The sequence below is a fragment of the Leuresthes tenuis genome, unplaced genomic scaffold (assembly GCF_036924035.1).
Source record: "Leuresthes tenuis unplaced genomic scaffold, fLeuTen1.0.hap1 SCAF_18, whole genome shotgun sequence".
In the NCBI taxonomy this organism is placed as follows: domain Eukaryota; kingdom Metazoa; phylum Chordata; class Actinopteri; order Atheriniformes; family Atherinopsidae; genus Leuresthes; species Leuresthes tenuis.
Window position 1 is genome coordinate 7921711 of NW_027325372.1, and position 11321 is coordinate 7933031.

An 11321-nucleotide genomic window follows, 5' to 3' on the forward strand; every position below is an offset into this window, starting at 1 on the left:
ACTGAGCGTGTCAAACAGCTTAAGGTAAACACACAAATTGACACGTAAAGCACAGACGAATGGAAATGTCTTGGGAAGGCAAGGCAACTCCAGGTGTCTGCTACTGATGTGTGTGTGTGTGTGTGTTTTCAGGTGGTGTGTGTGTATAACAGCAGCACGAAGCAGCTCGTTCTGCAAAAAGGTCTGAACTTCCAGTGGCCTGGAGGCTCTCCGCCTCAAGATGTGCCCAAATGTGGCTTCAAGAACGATAACCCAGCCTGCCTCACACGTATGAACGCAGTCCACATACACACACCAACAGATTACAGAGTTAGAGACACAACTACAACCCGGAGATGATGAAACACCGAAAGACACAACCACAGTATACAAACAGACACACACCTACTCACCACAGACCTATCTACATACCTACGGCCCAACTATCGACTACAGACAAGATCTTAGACACAAATATAGAACATACTCACCTAAAGACACTCTTACAAGACAACAGACCCAAAGAGGCACTTACATACAATAAAACACCTACGGACACAAATACAGACTGCAGACTTACATATATGTGCACAACTAAAGGCTAAAAGCACGCTTGTAAAAGACACCTTACTTACAGACACACCTCCAGACAAGTCTCCTGTCTACAAACACAGTTAGAAACAAATATGATACACACATACATACCACAGACACACAACAGACATACAGATCATAAAAGAGCAGTACACACAACCAGAGATGCACACCTCCTGACCCCAGACATAACAAAAGACACCACTTTAGACTACACTACACACAAACACCTACTAACTACAGACACACCTACAAACACTTACAGACAACACACACAACTACACACACATTTACTTGTTTTAAATACCTTCATGAACACTATCATTCCTTTTCCCCTGTACATGATCTGATTACATTAGACAAAATGTCTCATTTTTCCCCAAATAAAGCACAAACTATAGAGATTATTTATTGTGAAAAAGTTCAGTTCAGTTAAGATAAGATAAGTAAGTAGTGCAACATCACATTTGAGTATTTAGCAACAATATGTAATAAATGGTAGTAAAAGACATTAAAATACAATTACCAATAAAACAATTTTATGGCACTGTAAATTCAATGTCTGTCAAACGCATTTTTCATAGATGCAACTAAAGAAATGGGAACAAATTATGTGTCTTTGCAATAGGCTGCTAATAACAAAGTGCCTGAAGATACAATTTAAAGTGTTCTTTGCTAAATAAGACACAACATTGGTTCATCCCCCGAATTACGTGCTTTTTTATACATGCATGATTCACAGGTCAGTGTTAAGTGACTAAAATAAAATGGTCAGGTTCAAGGACTGGACTGAAATGAGTAAAAAAGCAGCCAATGTCCAAAGGAAAACTTTAAAAGAACTTCGGTAAGACATAGGACGTGCTGCTTAAGACCACTCTAAAAGATGACAAGAAAGTCTGGCTCCTAAGCAAATGTAAAGAAGTGAGGTTTGCTTCAACATTTTTTTTACTATAAGTTGTAGCATTTCGTGGTACCTGTCCTGATGGGTTTCGTCGCCTCTCACCTTCACAGGTACAGTCACGATGCATCAGATGGTTGCCATGGTGATCTGCTTTGTTTTCGTCCTCATCGTTACCATCACCATCTTTATCTACAGGTGAGGCACACGTACGTTTGCACTTCTACATTTGTGTAAACACTCGCTGACGCGCCTCTGAAAGTTTATGCTATACAGTGAGGTCCACATTGTCGTCATCACGCACGAATGTCCACACCCCGAAGTCTGAAACCCAAATCAGTCCTCACAAAGATACAGATGCACAAGAGCACACCCTGCTTTGTGGCGGTTCAAGCTCTCACAGCCCCTCTGTCTCTCTCTCTCTCTCTCTCTTTCTCAATTTTATTTTTCTTTTTCTTTCCTGTCCTCCTTCCCTTCCTTCTTTCACACACCCATTTCCATTCTTACCTCTTTCTGTCATAATAGAGAGATCACAGCGAGGCCCAGAATGAGCGGATGGAGAATTAATATTTAGAAAAGGATCAGAAAGGATCTGACTTCTTACCTTTACCACACACACACACACACACACACACACATAAACAGGAAGTTGTAACCTTTTAAAAGCATCCTCACTTGCAACTGAGCACAGCCATAAACCCCTCTGCATGTGCATTTGTTTATAACAGCTATATTCAATTTTTTTTTAAGTTTTGTGACACAAACATATTCTACCCTGTTTGAACACTAGAAAATCGTTACCAAGTGTTTAAATAACCTTGTTATTAATGTATCAGTATAGCAGATTATGCATTATGCATTTGTTAAAGTTTATAGAGGAACCTGTTATAATCTGTGTGCTGTTATTTTTTTGATCTGTGAACAAAACAAGTGAATACAAACAAAGAGAACCACAGAGAGCTGGAAATAAGTTCAAGGGAGCTGTCCTTCAATGGGAAGCTCAGCTGACAAATATATAGAAACGCTGCATTTAGTTATCCTGCTTTTTGATTATGAAATGTTAATAAACTTGTCTATGGAGCAAAAACTTCTGGTGTTTGTGGGTTTTTAAAAAACAACCATAATTTGTCATTTTCAGTGTAATTAATGATAAATATGAATTATATTCGTTTGTAATATGCACTTATTCAGCTTATATATGCACTCCCAGGATGTTTGTGACATAAAAGTTCCTCCAAACTAATAGCACAAGGAGAGAGGAAGATTCTCTCTTGATACTGAAAGATGAAGCCTCATCTCTTTCTTTCAAATTGTGAATTTTTGAGGCTGCTCAGCTCAGTCTGCTCCGTAGGTTGAAGCACAGAAGTTGTTTTTAACAACACACCGCTGTTTCTGTCCCTGTTTCGCTGATGAACTCACTCACCACTTCCCTGATCATTCCTCACCTCTCTCATTGTTTTCCTCGTACTCCTCGCTTATTTTTTAACACTTCTACTCTGCAAACACACGCACACACACCTGTCCTCCTGTCTGTTGAATAGGAAGTTGAAGCTAGAGAGTGAACTGGCAGCTCAGCTGTGGAGAGTTTCCTGGGACGACATCCAGATGAGCAACTTGGACAAAGTTCTGAGGAGAGCGTGCAGCAGGCTCACCATGTCTCTGGTAACAAATGTATTCTTGATCAAGACTAATTTCTGGTAGTCTGTTCACTCTTATTATTTTTGTTTTATTGCACATAAATTACTACTGAAATGCCTCAATGCCTGTCCGCACTCTCACTATCCACCTCTGAAATATAAGACATTGACGAATGAAAGAATGAAATGAAAAGATTTATGACTTTATTTATGACTGAATTCAAGGCATAATTCTTTATAAATCATTGAAATATACAGTTTGTTTGAATGAATTGTAAAATAGGCTGATTTTATCTTGTTTTTTTCATTATGTCAATTTCATTATATGTATTCGTGTTTACAAATCACGTACTTAGTAAATAACCAAGTAAATAACTAAGTAGCCTTTGTAATATTTGATTTTGGTGTAAATTGACCTGGATTCCTAAAATTCTTTTGTACAACCTCAATTTATTAAAAGTTGAGAGGGTTGTGGGTGGAAAAAACACTGTTTCCTGCATTTACTTTGAGTTGTATTACATTGAATACAGGATGAAACCCTAATATTTCGTGCTTTATCTCATTGTCCTTGTTTCATTTGGTAATATGCATCAAATTTTGCATTTCAGGTCTGCAACACATTCCAGATAAAGCTGGGAGAGTAAAACTTTGACCGCTTTGTATTATTGTCATTACTTTTTACAACACTTAGAAGAAGTTCTGACACTGAGGATACATGTAGTGAAGAGTTTTCGTTGTAATCTTCTCCTAATCTTCATGCGAACACTTTGTAAGGTGTGCAACAGTACGGGGTTTCTTTAAAGATTCTCCACTCATTCTCTGTTGTTGACAGGTCGCTCAGTACCAGTACCCCCTTCCTCTGCAACCATGCCTTTGTAATGTGTTCAGAATGATGTTTTCCACGGTGTTGTTGAAAAATGCTTAGACGTTCCTCTAAAAGATGTCACGTTGAAGGCAGCATAGTTTCTCTAAAGTCTCAGTGAACTTGTCAGCATTAATGCTGATGTTTCACAATTTAAATTAGCTTTGCCAAGAGCACTGATACACCATCACAGAGCCTGTTTTTAGTACTGTTTGATGAAAACAATCTGTGTGGTTCTTTTTGGTCTGGAGAACATTATGTCTAATTCTTCTAAAAAAAAATATCTTGAATACGGATTCATGTGACCACAGTACACAGTTCCACTATGTGATGGTTCATCCTGCTTCTGGTGAAGGTTTACAAAGAGCTTATTTTTTGCATAGTCGTCTGAAGTGGCAAAAGATGTCTCCAGGTTATCTGGATTTTTTTTATTGATAATATTACACACTGTTTAGCAATACATTTGTCTTGATGTATTTGTCCACAAACTCAAAATGGTCCACCTATCTTAGCTCAACAAAGATTCAACCTTTTGTGGACGCTGCTTTTGTACCAAAGCATGGTTTCCAACATCTGTCAACATCACCTGGTTGAAATATCTTCTTTTTTTAAATTTACGTCATTAACGGCCCGAAATTGCCCCAACTTTCTTATTTGATTTGTTGCAGTCCTGAAATGTAAAAATGGATGTATATTAACAAGTTGAATGAACCATCTTTGGTTCATACGGTCTGCAAAGAAATAAAAGTCAAAGTAAAATGAACAGACTGCACCATTTAAGAAATGATTATATCAAGTCTGTTTTGCTTCTCTGCAGAAAGGCTCCAACTATGGCTCGCTGATGACTATGGAGGGAAACTTTCAGATCTACACCAAAACTGGATACTACAAGGTCTGAGACAGACACTCCAACAGCTGTATCACATGTTACTATAAGGGAGTATAACAAGACCTTCGTCATTTAAAAATTTTTTTTTCAGGGAAATCTAGCTGCAATCAAGTATATCAACAAGAAACGCATTGAACTGACAAGGAAGGTTCTGTTTGAACTAAAACATGTAAGAATGCTATATATTTAGACACTATATTGACAATCCTCAGTAATGGAACCATAGAAGTTCAAGGTTAGTGCTCTGCTTGTTGGGCGCTAGTCGTTTTGGTATGATTTGAACCTTCACCTTCTATATTTTTGCAGATGCGAGATGTTCATAATGAACACCTGACTCGCTTCATTGGTGCCTGCATTGACTCCCCAAACATGTGCATCATCACGGAGTATTGCCCCAGGGGCAGCCTTCAGGTACATCACACCCAACTCTGGACCTAAAAACCCGATTTACCCAGTATCAGCTATCAGTATCCCTTTAAAAAACTATCAATATTCCTCCATCAACCATTAACACCTCTGACTGAGCCATCTGTAAAACACAAGTACCTCTCTATCAACGCCATTTTGTCGATATTAACAATCAATACTCCACGTTGTTGCCAGTCACAATATCCCTCCATCATCCATCTATGCTGCTCTTTGACCCTTTGGCCAACCATGCTGCATCAGTGAGAGCTCTGGAAGTCTTCTAACACTTCGTTATACTTCTTCAGATGTTCTCCCACCTCTCAGTGATAGTTATATGTCAGCACTGTAACCTAGCAACCTCCTGGGACAGTAACCTAGCAACGTGAGAAGACAAGTCAGCCTGCAGTGGGCTGATGTGTGCTGCGTGGGTTTGGGTTGTGGCCAGATGACCGCTGGATTTAGGAGCGGTGTGAGTTATTTTCTGCACCGAGAGGAGGAAGATGTTTTTAGTGCCGTGGAAGAACAACTGTCAGAGTGCAGGCATTTCGTCACACAAATGTCCTCATAAATGTCAGAACATTTCCTGATTGGACGGAAATTTTAAAGATGGAATAAAATTTATATTGGGGGTTTAGGACTCAAGGAGGCATTATTTCAGTGAAATGTGTGTGTGTTTATCCTCCAGGACCTGATGGAGAGCGACAGCATCACTTTGGACTGGATGTTCAGATACTCTCTCATCCATGACATTGTCAAGGTAACAAACTGTCACTCAAACACTGTGGATGGAGTTTTTTTGTAGTCTGACTTTCTGCTTTTTCACAGTTTTTTTTTTTTTTTTAATACTGTTAATACTGTCTTTTATTGTTTTGTGTGCATAAGCACACACCCACTCAACCATACAACAACACAGCCAGTAAGAGAAAACTGAGCAAACAACCAACCAGCAGTAGCACTGAGATCAAACAGGGATCGTACAGTAATTAGAAATGTGCAGAAAAAGCAAACTTAGTGTTCAGATCTCTATACAAGCTGCTTCAAATGGTCCTAGACTCATTCAAACCGTTCACCAAAGTCTTTTATCCGTTTAGTTTATTTGCTTGTTTGTGCGTCTTTAGGGCATGGCGTTCCTCCACAACAGTGTTATCATCTCTCATGGTAATCTGAAGTCATCCAACTGTGTGGTGGACAGTCGCTTTGTCCTGAAAATCACAGATTACGGACTGCAGAGTCTCCGCACCAGCAGCTGTCCTGAGGATACCTATGCCTACTACGCACGTATGACACACACACATAAGCAGACACACATTCAGAGTTACTAAACTTATCTGACATACACAAGCAAAGTCAGTTTGAATGGCGAATGATTATTGCACAGCTGCTTGAATGTGTGTTCAGCAGGTTTATTTATAGAAGGAGCTTGTGTTAATCCTTAATGATGTACTTGTAAGTCAGTTTAAGGTTTTATTATTGCTAATTGTTACTAATTACTTGGCAGGCAAACTTTGGACAGCTCCCGAGCTGTTGAGGACAGATTGTCCACCCCCCTGTGGGACCCAGAAGGGGGACGTCTACAGCTTTGGTGTGATCCTCCAGGAGGTGGCTCTGCTCAGAGGAGTCTTCTACCTCGACACACAATCTCTCACTCCAAAAGGTCAGTACGACATGTGCACAGCAGGACACAAGGGAACCCAAACACAACCTGATGTGTCTAATCAAAGTCCTTGCTGTACTGAAACACAGGTGTGACTGGAGGTGCTGTTTTATTTACTGTGGCACCTGGATGGCACGCTCCTGTCAGGATACACATTAACACATCAGTGATTCATTCAGGAGTGTAGGAGCCTAGGTCCTATTTGAGTTCATTAATATTTAAATAATAATTTAAGTTCATGTATTAATATGAATATATTTGTGTTGAATGTGGAAAAAAAATCTAGCTATTTACATTGTTTACGGTTAGATAATTCATATTGATAAGTTCATTTGACTTAAAAACGTGTATGGATATTTGCAGGTTTAAAAATTGTTGATAGAACGTTTAATGCATATTGATCTGTGTGCGTAGTTAACCTGAGCAAGCAGTCACGTCAGGCATCATTTATTACCTACACATTAAAATGTCAGATGCTAGTAGATGTGTCTACATACAGAAGAAACTAGTAGGAATGTGTTGAGTAGAGCTCATAAAATGTTTATGAATTTCTGTGACCTTGTAGTGATGGCCGATGAAATAACTACCTATGAAGATGAGTGACTGAAGACCTTGTTTAACTAATGTCAAAAGTGAGGTGACAAGTGTGAGACAGCAACCAATGGGGGTGGAGGATAGTGCTGACTGACACGTGACGTCTGTGTTTTAATATGTGAAATATGCAAGAGCGTTTCCAAGGCAACCAGGGCCTCTAATATCTACTAGTAACCACCTGCCAGGACTTAAAAAAGAGAGCGAACTGAACTCCTCTTCCCCATGTTAGACTCAGTAAGTTTGTTCAACCCAGCATTGATCAGGTCTTCTGTGCACTCAGTCAAATTTCCGCCACATTAAACATGTTCTCAGGTTTTACATGTGAAAAGTGCTGTCAAATCGGACTTCCAGAGACACAGCTCACCTCAACATTCAGACAGAAGTTAAACAGTTCCAACAGAAAAACTTCTGTGTACAAAAGAACTTGCTGCAGTAAAGCGCATATGCTCGTCTTGTTTAAGTAGCTTAGTTTTTAACGTGATCCTCCTGTTCTCCAGAGGTCGTCCAGGCAGTGATTCAGGGTGGCGTGGCCTGCCTTCGTCCTTCCCTCTGCTACCATAGTCACAGTGAGGAGCTTGGAGTCCTGATGCAGCGCTGCTGGAGTGAAGAGCCAACTGAGAGACCTGACTTCAACACGATTAAGATCCTACTGAGGAAGCAGCACAGGTGTGGAGGCCAGGGCTCCCGGGCCCCAACAGGCTCATGTTTACTCTGCATATTACCTCCATAATTCATCTTAATAAAATCAATCTGGATTTAAAGTTTTGATGTTTTAATTTCTAATAATCTATCGAGAAACAGCAAAAAGTGTCAGAAGTGTAAAATGTTCATCATTCCCAAATTCCCATATTGATTCTCACTTGAAACAATCGGTCATCGACTGAACTGTCATTGTAATCTGATCTGTTAACCTACATAAAGAGCTAGCTGGTTACAGGTTGTCTGAAGAAGTGGTGAAACTGATGTAGAAATCTAATAGTGACCAACTCCATCATTGCTCTGTAAAAGAAGCAACAATATGACATGTCATATGTCATGATAACAGGAAGCTTGAGGTTGCCGTCCGTTTACTAGATGGTGATCAATTGGTGAATATTACAGACCAGAAAACTCAACTCTTTATGAAATGAAAGCTGAATTTCACTCTTTCCTGTCTGTGTCGCTTCCTGTTTATCCTTTTGTGTGTCTGTATTTCTGTCTTGCTGTCTTTAGAGGTTATGGTTCCAACATCCTGGACAACCTGCTGTCTCGTATGGAGCAATATGCCAACAACCTGGAGGAGCTGGTGGAGGAACGAACTCAAGCTTACAATGAGGAGAAACGCAAGGCAGAGGCCCTGCTGTACCAGATACTACCACAGTAACTATGCTGAAATAATTCAGAGTTGAATAACACATCATTCTGTCACTGTACCAAATATTATTAACGTAACTGTATTGCACTGCTAATGCATTAATTACTCCTTGGTAGTTAGGTTTGCGGTGGTGTCATTGTTCTGTTTGTGTGTCAGTTCTGTAGCCGAGCAGCTGAAACGGGGCGAGACGGTTCAGGCTGAAGCTTTCGACTCTGTCACCATCTACTTCAGTGACATCGTTGGCTTCACCGCCCTGTCTGCTGAGAGCACGCCCTTACAGGTTTGTTAAACTTAAATAAAACTCAGCTGAACTCTGGTTCACTTTAAAGTCTCAAATCTGAACATCGTGGGGTCAAAACCTGAAACTACCAGGGTGCCATCTAGTGGTTAGTGTCATAACTGCACCACTATTTCTAAACAGTCATATTAATGTTCAGGTTCAGCTGCAGTTTGGGCTTCAGTGTTACAAATCTGTTCATAGGAGCTCAGATTAACACACATTTTCAGTAAAAAGACAAATATTGAACTGAGTTGTTGACATCTGCAGGTTGTGACATTGTTAAATGATCTCTACACCTGCTTCGATGCCATCATCGACAACTTTGATGTTTACAAGGTAAGAGATTATTAAACTACTCACACTGCCCCTCTCTGTTAAGCTTGACTAACACTGGGAGCAGATCAGTTTAAAGATCTGCGTATGCTGCCTTCTCAGGTGGAGACCATCGGGGACGCCTACATGGTGGTCTCTGGTTTGCCAGTCAGAAACGGTAAGCTTCATGGTCGAGAGGTGGCTCGGATGTCTCTCGCCCTACTGGACGCTGTCAAGAACTTCAAAATACGACACAGAGCCGACCAGCAGCTGCGGCTCCGCATCGGCATCCACAGCGGTACACCAAAACGCTGACGTACTACGATAATACTGAACACCACAGGACAAAAAATTCAGAAACTGACTGTGTTTTCGTGTTTGTGCCCAGGTCCTGTGTGCGCCGGTGTGGTGGGGTTAAAGATGCCCAGGTACTGTTTGTTTGGAGATACTGTCAACACTACATCACGCATGGAATCTACAGGAGAGGGTAAGACCTTCATCCTGCAGGAGCCGTCACATCGATCAGCCGCCTGTGTCTAAAACACAAAAAAATTCAAGTCCTGATGCAAACAACACCAAACGTACACCAGCAGAATTCACCATAACACAGAGAATATAGACGTCTTGTTTCCACATAACCGTGAAGTCAGGGTGAAGCAAACTTTTTATAAACAAAATAAAGTAAAGGCAAAATAGACTAATTCACATAAACTAGTTTGGAGTTAATTAACCAGGTTGTCTGTCTTGTTGAAGCAGTAAACAAAACTAAATCCTGTTGGAGACACCAGGAGCCCTGTAAACACTTTTAGTCCCATATTTGAGCCACTCATAAGACTCATGTCTTTTATTTATGTGTCCTCATTTCCTATCTCCTGTATCCACCAGCTTGTGACCTAGATTTTAATGTAAGGAAAGCATTTTGAAGGATGTCTCGATTTTCAAAATGGAGGAGTGAGGAGAGAGGAGACTGCAAAGGAAGCTTTAAGTGAGGATAAACAGATGTCCTTTGCGAAAGTCTGTTCAGTATCTGTGATTTCAAAAGATGGTTTATTCTCATCCTACATAAATAAATAACCACAGCTGTGGGCTGTAACAAAAATTAAACAAATTAAACGCTTGTTATTTTGAGTCTTTTTATCTCTTGTGCACCTCCTCTGATCGTATCTCCAGTGGGTGGGAATAAGACAAGAGGAGAGGGGTCGAGGATGTACAAATAGAGGAATGGGATAAAGGAACAGTGAAGTCTGTTACTATGCGACCATTGATGTAGTTTTGAAATCATGTTTCCACAGCCTTGAAGATCCATGTGTCGGAGGCAACTCGTCAGGTCCTGCTGGAGTTCGGCTGCTTTCAGCTTCAGCTCAGAGGAGAGATCGAGGTGAAGGGGAAAGGACGTATGAGGACATACTGGCTGCTAGGAGAAAATGATAAAAACTGATAAAGCATTGATGGAGACTGACAAAGGACTTGTGCAGGACCAGCTTCAACTGATGATGGATGAGGGGCAAAGGAAAACAAGGTTTCAGAAACCGGTTATATTAAACATGCCCTTTTCTCTGATTAGTTACACGTGACGTCACTTAAAGGGAGTTCAATGACTCACTGAGCTGAACTTGTTTCACCAGAAGTCAGCTGTTGAGAAAAAGACACAGACGAATGTTTCACTGTAAAACAAATCCACTGAAAGAAAGTTGTGTAAATATAAAAATAAAAATGTGTGTTGTTACCTCTGTATTGTTATTTTTTAACACAAGAGAAGATCCATGCATGTAATTTCCTAGTTGCTCATACTGAATAAATGAAAAATGTTAGACTAAAACTAAGAAACACACAGGAATCTGAGGAAATGAACAGGCAAGT

The 11321-nt window shown here is 40.3% G+C and overlaps 1 protein-coding gene across 2 annotated transcripts in view; it reads left to right on the forward strand.

Annotated features, from left to right (window-relative positions):
* The window catches only part of npr1a (natriuretic peptide receptor 1a), a 33920-nt gene extending 22733 nt beyond the window's left edge, over positions 1-11187 (forward strand). For both annotated transcript variants that reach the window (XM_072370621.1, XM_072370622.1), the window contains exons 7-22: positions 133-268; positions 1585-1669; positions 3013-3133; positions 4788-4862; positions 4951-5028; positions 5166-5270; positions 5953-6024; positions 6386-6545; positions 6766-6921; positions 8013-8181; positions 8728-8874; positions 9026-9149; positions 9417-9485; positions 9585-9759; positions 9850-9948; positions 10754-11187. In XM_072370621.1, the coding sequence (XP_072226722.1) occupies positions 133-268; positions 1585-1669; positions 3013-3133; positions 4788-4862; positions 4951-5028; positions 5166-5270; positions 5953-6024; positions 6386-6545; positions 6766-6921; positions 8013-8181; positions 8728-8874; positions 9026-9149; positions 9417-9485; positions 9585-9759; positions 9850-9948; positions 10754-10899 (1917 nt within the window). In that variant the 3' untranslated portion in view covers positions 10900-11187. The remainder of the gene's footprint in view (positions 1-132; positions 269-1584; positions 1670-3012; positions 3134-4787; positions 4863-4950; positions 5029-5165; positions 5271-5952; positions 6025-6385; positions 6546-6765; positions 6922-8012; positions 8182-8727; positions 8875-9025; positions 9150-9416; positions 9486-9584; positions 9760-9849; positions 9949-10753) is intronic.
* The last annotated feature ends 134 nt before the right edge of the window (positions 11188-11321 follow it).